This window comes from Lonchura striata, chromosome 30 (genome assembly GCF_050655825.1).
Source record: "Lonchura striata isolate lonStrDom1 chromosome 30, ASM5065582v1, whole genome shotgun sequence".
NCBI lineage: Eukaryota > Metazoa > Chordata > Aves > Passeriformes > Estrildidae > Lonchura > Lonchura striata.
The window spans coordinates 7364007-7377792 of record NC_140732.1 but is presented as its reverse complement, the minus strand read 5'-3'; the positions used below and the strand labels follow the sequence as shown (position 1 = coordinate 7377792).

Genomic DNA, 13786 nt, shown 5'->3' with positions numbered 1-13786 from the left:
TGGCGGCGAAGCCGGCGCGCGTTCCGCGCATGCGCGCGGCGCTGAGGGCAGGCGAGCGGCGGGAATCCGCCATGGAGAAAACCGCGGCGGGAGCCGGCGGCTCCCCCGGGCCGGCCCCGTCCCCGTCCCCGCGGGGCTCGGCCGGGCCGCGGGAGGACGAGGTGAGCGCCGGAGGGGTCCGGCTGGGCCGGGGGGAGCCGCGGGGCAGCCGCGGTGCCAGGCGGGTAACGGTTCTTCCCTTCAGCCGTGGCCCGGCGGAGCCAGCGCGGAGAGCGGGGGAGCCGCGCCAGGTGAGGGCAGGGAAGGGAATCGGGGCAGGAAGGATTGGGCTGGGTGAGATTTGGGGCTGTGGGTGCAGGGAGGATTGGTCTGGGTGAGATTTGGGGCTCTGGGTGCAGGGAGGATTGGTCTGGGTGAGATTTGGGTGAGATTTGGGGCTGTGGGTGCGGGCAGGATTGGTCTGGGTGAGATTTGGGTGAGATTTGGGGCTCTGGGTGCAGGGAGGATTGGTCTGGGTGACGTTTGGGTGAGATTTGGGGCTGTGGGTGCGGGGAGGATTGGGCTGGGTGACATTTGGGGCTCTGGGTGCGGGGAGGATTGGTCTGGGTTGGATTTGGGTGAGATTTGGGGCTCTGGGTGCGGGGAGGATTGGTCTGGGTGACATTTGGGGCTCTGGGTGCGGGGAGGATTGGTCTGGGTTGGATTTGGGTGAGATTTGGGGCTGTGGGTGCGGGGAGGATTGGTCTGGGTGACATTTGGGTGAGATTTGGGGCTGTGGGTGCAGGGAGGATTGGTCTGGGTGACATTTGGGTGAGATTTGGGGCTGTGGGTGCAGGGAGGATTGTCTGGGTGAGATTTGGGGCTGTGGGTGCAGGGAGGATTGGTCTGGGTGAGATTTGGGGCTCTGGGTGCGGGGAGGATTGGTCTGGGTGAGATTTGGGTGAGATTTGGGGCTGTGGGTGCGGGGAGGATTGGTCTGGGTGACATTTGGGTGAGATTTGGGGCTCTGGGTACAGGCAGGATTGGTCTGGGTGAGATTTGGGTGAGATTTGGGGCTGTGGGTGCGGGCAGGATTGGTCTGGGTTGGATTTGGGTGAGATTTGGGGCTGTGGGTGCGGGGAGGATTGGTCTGGGTGACATTTGGGTGAGATTTGGGGCTGTGGGTGCAGGGAGGATTGGTCTGGGTGACATTTGGGTGAGATTTGGGGCTGTGGGTGCAGGGAGGATTGTCTGGGTGAGATTTGGGGCTGTGGGTGCAGGGAGGATTGGTCTGGGTGAGATTTGGGGCTCTGGGTGCGGGGAGGATTGGTCTGGGTGAGATTTGGGTGAGATTTGGGGCTGTGGGTGCGGGGAGGATTGGTCTGGGTGACATTTGGGTGAGATTTGGGGCTCTGGGTACAGGCAGGATTGGTCTGGGTGAGATTTGGGTGAGATTTGGGGCTGTGGGTGCGGGGAGGATTGGTCTGGGTTGGATTTGGGTGAGATTTGGGGCTCTGGGTGCGGGGAGGATTGGTCTGGGTGAGATTTGGGGCTGTGGGTGCGGGCAGGATTGGTCTGGGTGAGATTTGGGTGAGATTTGGCTCTCTGGGTGCAGGGAGGATTGGTCTGGGTGAGATTTGGGTGAGATTTGGCTCTCTGGGTGCAGGGAGGATTGGTCTGGGTGAGATTTGGGTGAGATTTGGGGCTCTGGGTATAGGGAGGATTGGTCTGGGTGAGATTTGGGGCTGTGGGTGCGGGGAGGATTGGTCTGGGTGAGATTTGGGGCTGTGGGTGCGGGGAGGATTGGTCTGGGTGAGATTTGGGGCTGTGGGTGCGGGGAGGATTGGTCTGGGTGAGATTTGGGGCTGTGGGTGCGGGGAGGATTGGTCTGGGTGAGATTTGGGGCTGTGGGTGCGGGGAGGATTGGTCTGGGTGAGATTTGGCTGCTTTGGGAGGAAGGATTGTTAAACATAAAACCATCAAAGCCTTGTTCAGTGCTTTGAAATCCTTGGCAAAACAATTTATTTTCATCAAACCAAGAAATCCCGAGCGGGCGGCGCTCCATCACCGAGTCTCCTTTACTCTTTGAATGTGCTTATTTCACTCTTTGAATGTGCTTATTTCACTCTTTGAATGTGCTGATTTTACCCTTTGAATGCACTGATTTCACTCTTTGAATGCGCTGATTTTACCCTTTGAATGCACTGATTTCACTCTTTGAATGTGCTGATTTTACCCTTTGAATGTGCTGATTTCACCCTTTGAATGCGCTGAATTTACCCTTTGAATGCGCTGAATTTACCCTTTGAATGCGCTGAATTTACCCTTTGAATGTGCTGATTTTACCCTTTGAATGTGCTGATTTTACCCTTTGAATGTGCTGATTTTACCCTTTGAATGCGCTGAATTTACCCTTTGAATGTGCTGATTTTACCCTTTGAATGCTCTGATTTTACCCTTTGAATGCGCTGATTTTACCCTTTGAATGCTCTGATTTTACCCTTTGAATGCGCTGATTTTACCCTTTGAATGCTCTGATTTCACCCTTTGAATGCTCTGATTTCACCCTTTGAATGCTCTGATTTCACCCTTTGAATGTGCTGATTTTACCCTTTGAATGCTCTGATTTCACCCTTTGAATGTGCTGATTTTACCCTTTGAATGCGCTGATTTCACCCTTTGAATGTGCTGATTTCACCCTTTGAATGTGCTGATTTTACCCTTTGAATATGCTGATTTTACCCTTTGAATGCGCTGATTTCACTCTTTGAATGTGCTGATTTCACCCTTTGAATGTGCTGATTTTACCCTTTGAATGTTCTGATTTCACCCTTTGAATGCGCTGATTTCACCCTTTGAATGCGCTGATTTCACCCTTTGAATGTGCTGATTTTACACTTTGAATGTGCTGATTTTACCCTTTGAATGCGCTGATTTCACTCTTTGAATGTGCTGATTTTACCCTTTGAATGCGCTGATTTTACCCTTTGAATGCGCTGATTTTACACTTTGAATGCTCTGATTTCACCCTTTGAATGTGCTGATTTTACCCTTTGAATGTTCTGATTTCACCCTTTGAATGCGCTGAATTTACCCTTTGAATGTGCTGATTTTACACTTTGAATGTGCTGATTTTACCCTTTGAATGTGCTGATTTCACTCTTTGAATGCTCTGATTTCACCCTTTGAATGTGCTGATTTTACACTTTGAATGTTCTGATTTTACCCTTTGAATGCACTGAATTTACCCTTTGAATGCGCTGATTTTACACTTTGAATGTTCTGATTTCACCCTTTGAATGCGCTGAATTTACCCTTTGAATGCGCTGATTTTACCCTTTGAATGCTCTGATTTTACCCTTTGAATGCACTGATTTCACTCTTTGAATGCGCTGATTTTACCCTTTGAATGCGCTGATTTTACCCTTTGAATGTGCTGATTTTACACTTTGAATGTTCTGATTTTACCCTTTGAATGTGCTGAATTTACCCTTTGAATATGCTGATTTTACCCTTTGAATGCGCTGATTTTACACTTTGAATGTTCTGATTTCACCCTTTGAATGCGCTGAATTTACCCTTTGAATGCGCTGATTTCGCCTTGATATTTATGATTATAATTTGCTCCAGTGAAATATAGTTATATCGAATTAAGGGAAATACGATTTGACATGTTTACTATTTAGTTGGTATTTACAAAATACACACACCAGCACTGTGAACTACCACCCCACATATTCGGTTTCACCAAAGCAGGTTTTTTTGGACAATGCCTCATTTACAATTTAATAAATAAAATTATGGGCTGTCCCAAAAGGCTGGAAAGCTCTGGGCTGATACATCTGAATGCCACGGTTCCCATAAATTCATCAGGAAAATCATCCACACCTGGACCTGGATTATTCAATTGCAGCCCGGAAAAAAGAACTTTATGAGTATGTGAATAGAAAGAAAAGGCAGATGGCTGAAATCCTGTTGCGAAAAACCCAAATCACATGGCTTTTAAAAGTTTAATAATAATAATAATAAAATGGTTATAAAAACAAAAATCCTGGCGAAAAGCCAGTCAGAAAAATCTGCATTTTTCACGTTTTTAACATCACACATGCAATATTAATTGTAACATTTGCGAAAAGCCAATCGTAAATCTGCATTTTTCACAATTTTAGCATTACAGATATAATATTCCTTGTAACATATGCAAAAAGCCAAATAATAAAATCTGCATTTTTCACAATTTTAACATTACGGATATAATATATATTGTAACATTTGTGAAAAACCAATCGGAAAACCTGCATTTTTTAACATCACAAATATAATATATATTGTAACATTTGTCAAAAGCCAAAGTATAAAATCTGCATTTTTCACGTTTTAACATTACAAATATAATATTCCTTGTAACATTTGTGAAAAGCCAGTCACATTTTTAACATTACAGATAAAATATTCCTTGTAACATTTGCAAAAAGCCAATCAGAAAATCTGCTTTTTTCACGTTTTTAACATCACACATATAATATTCCTTGTAACATTTGCTAAAAGCCAATCAGAAAATCCGCATTTTTCACGTTTTTAACATTACGGATATAATATATATTGTAACATTTGTGAAAAACCAATCAGAAAATCCACATTTTTCACGTTTTTAACATCACAAATATAATATATATTGTAACATTTGTGAAAAACCAATCAGAAAATCCACATTTTTCACGTTTTTAACATCACAAATATAATATATATTGTAACATTTGCTAAAAGCCAATCAGAAAATCCGCATTTTTCACGTTTTTAACATTACGGATATAATATATATTGTAACATTTGTGAAAAACCAATCGGAAAACCTGCATTTTTTAACATCACAAATATAATATTCCTTGTAACATTTGCTAAAAGCCAATCAGAAAATCTGCATTTTTCATGTTTTTAACATCACAAATATAATATATATTGTAACATTTGCTAAAAGCCAATCAGAAAATCCGCATTTTTCACGTTTTTAACATTACGGATATAATATATATTGTAACATTTGCGAAAAACCAATCAGAAAATCTGCTTTTTTCACGTTTTTAACATCACAAATACACTATTCCTTGTAACAACAAAACCCGGGCGGGATGGGGCGCTCTCCTTTTTCCTTGCTGCTGCCTAGCCACAACCCCACCTTGAATAAATTCATTATTATTTCATTTTTCATTCCCATTTCTAACGCATCAGAGCCGGACGCTGAGGCGCATTTGGAGCCGCCCAGCCAGAAGGGAACGCCGAGCTCGTCGGAGGAGAAGAAAAGATCCTCGGGCAGCCCCAGGGTGGCACCGAATTCTTCCCGGTTGTCGCCGGTTGTCGCCACGGCCCGGGGCAAGCGCCGCTCCTGGCGCCGCTCCAGCCTCAAGGGGCGCCGCTCCCGCCGCAAATCGCTGCCCCCGCTCCACCGGGAGGTCACCGGTAACATTTTACATTCCGCTTTCAACTTAATTCAATGATTCAAATCTCGCCTCCTTCCAACGCGTCGTTTTGATTTGATGTTTTAATTTTTTTTTTTTAAATTAAGATTGATTTTCACTCCGTTTTAAGTCAATCTTGGACGCTTTTGGTTTGAAAATTATCAAGAAATTGAATTTAAGTCATTCAGATATCGAGTTTAATAGCTTTTATTAAGGAATTTTATTTTTCATTCATTGAGGGTTTGAATTAAAATCCCTCTTGGGGCTGAGGGGAATTGGGAGTGCTGGGCTGATCCTTCTGTCAGTCAAGGTTTTGCCTTTTTTCCCCTCGCTTTTTCCTCTTTATTTTCCCATTTTTCTCCCTAAATGTGATTTTTTTCCTCTTTCTTTTCCCGTTTTCCCCCTTTTTTTCTCTTTCTTTTCCCATTTCCCCCCTTTTTTTCTCTTTCTTTTCCCATTTCCCCCCTTTTTTCCCTCTTTTCACATTCCCCCTTTTTTCCTCCTTCCTTTCCCATTTTTCCCCTAAATGGGATTTTTCCTTTTTTTCTTATTTTTCCCCTAAATGTGCTTTTCCCCCTCTTTTTTTTACCATTTTCCCCTTTTTTTCCTCTTTCTTTTCCCATTTCCCCCCTTTTTCCTCTTTTCCCATTTCCCTTTTTTTTTCCCTTTCTTTTCCCATTTCCCCCTTAAATGGGATTTTTCCTCTTTCTTTTCCCATTTTTCCCCCTAAAAGTGATTTTTTCCTCTTTGTTTTCCCATTTTTCCCCTAAATGTGCTTTTTCCTTTTTTCTTTTCTCATTTTTCCCCTAAATGTGCTTTGTTTTCTCTTTCTTTTCCCATTTTCCCCCTAAATGTGCTTTTTATCTCTTTCTTTTCCCATTTTCCCCCTAAATGTGCTTTTTATCTCTTTCTTTTCCCATTTTCCCCCTAAATGTGCTTTTTATCTCTTTCTTTTCCCATTTTCCCCCTAAATGTGATTTTTTTCTCTTTCTTTTCCCATTTTTCCCCCTAAATGTGATTTTTTCTCTTTCTTTTCCCATTTCTCCCCTGAATGTGACTTTTCTTTTTCTTTTCTCATTTTCCCCAAATGTGATTTTTTCCTTTTTCTTTTCCCATTTTTTCCCCATTTTTCCCCCCAAATGGGGTTTTTCCTCTATCTTTTTCCATTTCCCTCCCATAATGTGATTTTTCCTTTTTCTCTTTTCCCCATTCTTCGTCCTTAAATTTGATTTTCGCCCATTTCCCCCCATTTTTGACCCTTAAATGTGACTTTTTATCTTTATTTTTCCCAATTTCACCCCTAAATTCCATTTTTTTCTCTTCCTTTTCCCCATTTTTCTCCTTCAATTTGATTTTTTTCCTCCTTTTTTCCCTGCTTTTCCCACACCCTGCCCTGCTCGTGCTTTTTGGGGAATTCTGGGCCAAATTCCAGCTGATTTTTTTTGGGAATTTCACCATTTTTAACCCTTTTTTTCCCAGGGTTGAGCCAATCCATCAGCCTGGAGCTCCCCGAGGTCCAACGTCTCTCCCTCCTTCTCCTCGCCAGCTTCCAGGTAAATTCACCCAAAATCCTGGAATTTACCCAAAATCCTGGGAATTTTTTAGTTCTTCCAGGGCTTGAGCAGCTCCTGAAAATCCTAAAATTAACCAAAATCTTGGCATTCACCCAAAATCCTGGAATTACTGAGAATTTTCAGGGATGGAGCCGCTCCTAAAAATCCTAAAATTGACCCAAAATCCTGGAATTTACCCAAATCCTGGGAATTTTGGCCATTTCCAGGGATGGGGAAAATCCTTAAAATCCTAAAATTGGCTCAAAGTTCTGGGAATTGACCCCAAATCCTGGAATTTACCAAAAATTTGGGAAATTGGTGCATTCCCAAGGATGGAGCAGCTCTTAAAAATGTTAAATTTACCCAAAATCTTGGGAATTCTCCCAAGTCCTGGAATATTTGGGCCCTTGCAGAGCTGGAAGAGCTCCTAAAAATCATAAAGTTCACGGAAAACATGGAATTACCTCAAAAATCTTGGAATTTACCCAAATCCTGGAATTTTCCCCCTAAAAAAATCTTTGGATTCCTTTCCCTGACTCCTCAAACACAAAAAAGAAAGGAATTTGGGCTCCAAATCTTAGTTTTAAGCCCCAGAAAGTTGGGATAAAAGCTGATTTTTTTCCATTTTTTAGTGGATAATTCCCTTTTTTCCCCATTTTTCCCTTTGTTGTTGGATTTTTCCCATTTTTTGTTAGATTTTTCCAATTTTTTCCCCATTTTTGGTTGGATTTTCATTTTTTCCCCCATTTTTATTGGATTTTCCCATTTTTCCCCACTTTTTGTTGGGTTTTTCCCATTTTTTCCCTTTTTTCCTAATTTTTGTTGGAATATTTCCCATTTTCCCCATTTTTTGTTGGATTTTCCCCATTTTCCCCCATTTTTGTTGGATTTTTCTCTTTATTTTCCCTTTTATTTTTTTTTTTTTATCTTTCCCATTTTTTATTGGATTTTCCCATTTTCCCCCACTTTTTGTTGGGTTTTTCCCATTTTTTTCCCTTTTTTCCCATTTTTCCCATTTTTTGTTGGAGTATTTCCCATTTCCCCACATTTCTTATTGGATTTTTCCCATTTTTTCCCTTTTTCCCCTCAGTTTTCTGCCCGGAAGTTGCAGCAGGTCCTGGAGGAATCCGAGGGCTTCGACCCCGAGGCTTTCGCTGCCAAAGGTTGGGAAATCCCCAAAATTTGGGATTTTTTTCCCCTCAAAATCCCAAGTTTCCAATTCCCCAAAGGGGTGGAGACCTCAAAAATTTGGGTTTTTTGGGGGAAAAAGCAGCAGAATTAATTAAGAATTAATTGGGAATTAATTTTTGGTTGGGGGGGGTCCTGAGGGATTCCTGGGTTTTCCCAAAAAAAAAAAAAAAATTGGGAATTTGGGTAAAAAAAATCCAAGAAAAATGACCAGAAATAGAGGAGATGATAGCTAAATTCCTTTTAAAATAGAGGATTAATTAATAGTTAATTCATGATTAATTAATTATTAATTGGGGGAGGATGAAAAATGGTCCTGAGGGATTCCTGGGTCTTTCTGATTCCCAGAAAAATCAGGAATTTCAGGGGAAAAAAAGGGGGGAACAGGAGAAAATAATGGAATTAATGAATGATAATTAATAATTAATCAATAATTAATTGGGGAAAGGTCATAGCAGCTCCTTGAGGTTCTTGATTCCCAAAAAAATTTGGGAGTTTGGGTAAAAATAATCAGGAAAACCACCAGAAATCCCTAAATTCTATCTGAAAAATCAACAATTAATTAAGAATTAATAAATAATTAATTCCAGGGCGGTTTCTAATCTCACTTTTTCCCGTTTTCCCCCCTTTTTTTCCCATTTTTTCCCCAGTCCAGAAGGGCTCTGAGGAATTCCAGAGGCTCCTCCAGAGGCTGATCCAGGATGGGACCCTCGGGAATTGCCTGGAACCGACCCCGGGGTGAGAATTTGGGGCAAAATCCCCAAAATTTGGGAATTTCCAGGCTGAGAAATGAAAAATTCATGGAAGTAAAAAGAAAAATTGGGAATTTCCAGGCAGGAAGGGGAAAAAATTATGGAAATCTGAAAAAAAAAGGGAATTTGCAGAATGGAAAATGGAAAAATTCATGGAAATCTGAAAAAAAATTGGGAATTTCCAGGATGGTAAAGGGAAAAAAGTTATGGAAATCCCCAAAAATTTGGAATTTGCTGACTAGGAAGGGGAAAAATTTATGGGGAAAAAAAAAATTTGGAATTTCCAGGCTGGGAGAGGGAAAAATGTAGGGAAATCCCCAAAAATTGGGAATTTCCACCCTGGGAATGAAAAAAAACCATCATGGAAATAAAAAAAAATTGGGCATTTGCAGGCTGGAAGGGGAAAAATTTATGGAAATCTGAAAAAATTGGGACTTTCCAGGCTGGGAAGGGGAAAAATTTAGGAAATAAAAATTTGGGAATTTTCACTGGATATACCCCAAAATTTGGGAATTTTTGGGAGTTTTTCACTGGATCTTCATCAAGATTTGGGAGAATTTTCACTGGATTTGCCCCAAAATTTGGGAATTCTGAGGAATTTTTCACCAAATTTGTCGGAAATCTTTCGGTGTTTTTGGGACTTTTCGCTGGATTTGCCCCAAAATTTGGGACAAATTTTTGTGAATTCATGCCAGATTTGCCCTAAAATTTGGGAATTTTTGGGGAATTTTGGGCCCTTTCCCACAGGGATTCCCTGGATCCGGCCCTGGAGGAATCTGTGGCTCAGGTGAAGCAGCTGATGGCCAGGTGGGGACACCTGGGGACATTTTTGGGACACCTTGGGGACACTTGGGGACACCTGGGACACACCTGGGGACATTGGGAAGACACCTGGGACACCTGGGGGACACTTTGGGCACACCTGGGACACACCTGGGGACACCTTGGGGATACCTGGGGACACCTGGGGACATTGGGAAGACACCTGGGACACACCTGGGGACACCTGGGACAGCTTGGGGACACTTTTGGGACACCTGGGCACACCTGAGACACAGCTGGGGACATTGGGGACACACCTGGGGACACCTGGGGGACACCGGGAACACCTGGGCATACTTGGGGACAGCTGGGACACACCTGGGACACCTGGGGGGACACCTGGGCACACCTGAGACACACCTGGGAAACACTTGGGGACACCCTGGGGACACCTGGGACACACCTGGGGACAGCTGGGACACACCTGGGGACAGCTGGGGACATTGGGAAGACACCTGGGATACACCTGGGGACACCTGGGACAGCTTGGGGACACTTTGGGCACACCTGGGACACAGCTGGGGACATTGGGGACGCACCTGGGCACCCCTGGGGGGTACCTGGGGGACAGCTGGGGACACTGGGAACACCTGGGGGCACCTGGAATGGGAAGGGGACACCTGGGACACACATGGGGACATCTTGGGGACACTTTGGGCACACCTGGGGACACCTGGGGACACCTGGAACATTGGGGACACATCTGGGCACACCTGGGGACACACCTGGGGATACTGAGAATGAACTTGGGGACACCTGTCCCCACCTGTCCCTCACCTGTCCGTGTCTCACCTGTCCGTGTCTCACCTGTCCCACCTGTCCATGTCCCACCTGTCCGTGTCTCACCTGTCCGTGTCTCACCTGTCCCACCTGTCCATGTCCCACCTGTCCGTGTCTCACCTGTCCGTGTCTCACCTGTCCCACCTGTCTCACCTGTCCGTGTCTCACCTGTCCCACCTGTCCATGTCTCACCTGTCTGTGTCTCACCTGTCCCACCTGTCCATGTCCCACCTGTCCCTCACCTGTCCATGTCTCACCTGTCTGTGTCCCACCTGTCTGTGTCTCACCTGTCCCACCTCTCTGTGTCTCACCTGTCCCACCTGTCCATGTCTCACCTGTCCGTGTCTCACCTGTCCCACCTGTCCATGTCTCACCTGTCCGTGTCTCACCTGTCCGTGTCTCACCTGTCCCACCTGTCCCACCTGTCCATGTCTCACCTGTCCATGTCCCACCTGTCCGTGTCTCACCTGTCCGTGTCTCACCTGTCCCACCTGTCCATGTCTCACCTGTCCATGTCTCACCTGTCCGTGTCTCACCTGTCCCACCTGTCCCACCTGTCCATGTCTCACCTGTCCATGTCTCACCTGTCCGTGTCTCACCTGTCCCACCTGTCCGTGTCTCACCTGTCCGTGTCTCACCTGTCCCACCTGTCCCACCTGTCCCACCTGTCCATGTCTCACCTGTCCGTGTCTCACCTGTCCGTGTCTCACCTGTCCCACCTGTCCGTGTCTCACCTGTCCGTGTCTCACCTGTCCCACCTGTCCATGTCCCACCTGTCCCACCTGTCCCACCTGTCCGTGTCTCACCTGTCCGTGTCTCACCTGTCCCACCTGTCTCACCTGTCTCACCTGTCCCCTCCCCCTCAGCCTATCCGGGGAGCTCCAGGCCTGGGATCGGCTCCTGCAGCAGCACCTGCAGCACTCCCAGGAGGCCTCCAGGTGAGAATTCCCCCATTTCTCCCCAAAACTCCCACATTTCTCCCCAAAATTCCCACTTCTATCCCCAAATTCCCACTTATCCCCAAATTCCTGCTTTTCTCCCCAAAATCCCCACATTGATTCCCCAAAATTCCCACATTTATCCCCAAATTCCCAAATTTATCTCCAAAATTCATATTGATCCCCAAATTCCCACTTTTATCCCCAAAATTCCCACATTTACCCACAAAATCCCCATATTGATCCCCAAAATTCCCACATTTATCCCCAAATTCACACATTTATCCCCAAAATCCCCACATTGATCCCCAAAATTCCCACATTTATCCCCAAATTCCCACTTTTATCCCCAAAATCCCCACATTGATCCCCAAAATTCCCACATTTATCCCCAAAATTCCCACATTGATCCTCAAAATTTCCACTTTTCTCCCCAAAATTCCCACATTTATCTCCAAAATTCCCTCTTTGATCCCCAAAATCCCCAAATTTATCCCCAGAATTCCCAAATTTACCACCAAAATTCCCATTTGTTTCCCACTCCAACCCCAAAATTCCCAAATTTACCCCCAAAATTCCCCCATTTATCCCCAAAATTCCCAAATTTACCCCCAAAATTCCCCCATTTACCCCAAAATTTCCCATTTTCCCTCCACTCCAACCCCAAAATTCCCAAATCCCAAAATTCCCATTTTTTTCCCCCAGGAATCTGGAGCAGCTCCGTGCCGGGAATCCTCCCTGGGCTCCTCCCGCAATTCCCAAAAATTCCCAAATTTTGGCGTCCAAACCCGACTACGGCGCCATCCTGGCCCAGCAGGGCCCGGCCCTGCCGGCCCTGCAGCTCCTGGTGAGGATTTTGGGGCGAAAAAACCCGGATTTGGGAATTTTGGGGAATTTCATGGAATTTTGGGGGAATTTCTGGGGATTTTTTGGCGATTTTTTGGGGGCTTTTATGGGAATTTCTGGGGATTTTTTGGGAATTTTTTGGGAATTTTTTTGGGTTTTATGGGGATTTTTGGGGAATTTTTGGGATTTTTTTGTTTTTGTTCATTTGAGCTTTATTTTTGGGGGTTTTTATTGGGATTTTTGGGGTATTTTATGGGAATTTTGGGATTTTGGGGGGAATTTTTGGTAGTTTTGGGGATTTTTTTAATGAGGATTTTTGGGGAGTTTTATGGGATTTTTGAGTATTTTTTTTTTTTAATTTCTTGGGGATTTTTAGGGAATATTTGGGTTTTCCTTAATTTTTAACAGTTTGTTTTTTTTTTTTTAATTTTTGGGTGTTTTTATGGGAATTTTGGGGGAATTTTTTGGGGGGATTTTTAGGGGGTTTTATGGGGATTTTTTTTGGGAAGTTTTGGGATTTTTTTGGGTTTTGTTGGGATTTTTGGGGGGCTTTTTTTTTGAATTTTGGGACTTTTAGGTGTTTTTATGAGAATTTTTGGACATTATTTGGAATTTTTATAGGATTATTTTGGGGATTTTTTGGATATTTTTGGGGAAATTTTGGGATTTTTTGGTGTTTCTTTGGGATTTTTTGGGGTTTTTTTTTGGGGATTTCTAACTTTTTTACTTTTGGGGGGTTTTTATGGGAATTTTATGGGAATTTTGGGGATTTTCAGGTGGATGAGGCCCAGCAGGCTGGGAAAATGTTGCTGGAATTCCACGAGGAGAGCAGGAGCTTCCTCAGGGGCCTCTCGGAGCAGCTGGGTGAGCAAAATCCCCAAAAATCGCCCAAAATTGCCCAAAATCCTGGGAATTTTAGCGGGAAAATGAGGAATTTTGGGATTTTTCCCGTTTTTTTCCCAGCTTCCCGAGCGTTCCGGAGGCTGCAGGGATCCCCCGCGCGGAAGCTGCTGCAGAGGAGGCCCCAGAAGGTTCTGCCCGAGAAGGGGGAATAATAAAAACAGAGGAAATTCCCAAAATCCCGAGGTTTTCCCTCAAAATATTCCCGGCTTTTTTCCGTTTTGGGAACGGTGCTTCCGGGTTGGGTGGGGCGCGGCGGTGATTGGTTGGTGTTGGTGTCAATCAGAGTGATCAGCCAATCACAGGGCGGAGGGGGTGAGGCCAGATGGCACTGAGCTTTGTTTTCCGGGTTTGGACGACGCTTTGCTCTGATTGGTCCGCGTCGCCGTCAATCAAAGTGAAAAAGCCAATTGAGGCGCGGCTTCTGTGTTTTCTCATTGGTCCGTTCGCCTGTCAATCTGAGGTGTTATCCAATCGCAGCACGCGGGAGGTGGGACACCCGCTGCTTGATCGGGTGCCGCTTCCGCGTTTGGGCGCTGCTCGCTTCCGATTGGTCAGTTTGCATGTCAATC

The 13786-nt window shown here is 44.8% G+C and overlaps 1 protein-coding gene across 1 annotated transcript; it reads left to right on the top strand.

The window, feature by feature from the left end:
• The first annotated feature begins 14 nt into the window (after window positions 1-14).
• On the top strand, window positions 15-13628 carry DSN1 (DSN1 component of MIS12 kinetochore complex). Its single transcript, XM_085563270.1, has 11 exons — window positions 15-161; window positions 245-290; window positions 5209-5436; window positions 6915-6988; window positions 8079-8151; window positions 8827-8914; window positions 9676-9735; window positions 11397-11468; window positions 12174-12315; window positions 13091-13178; window positions 13278-13628. Exons 1-11 carry the CDS (start codon window positions 30-32, stop codon window positions 13367-13369), a joined length of 1095 nt encoding a protein of 364 aa, XP_085419396.1. The 5' UTR covers window positions 15-29; the 3' UTR covers window positions 13370-13628.
• The last annotated feature ends 158 nt before the right edge of the window (window positions 13629-13786 follow it).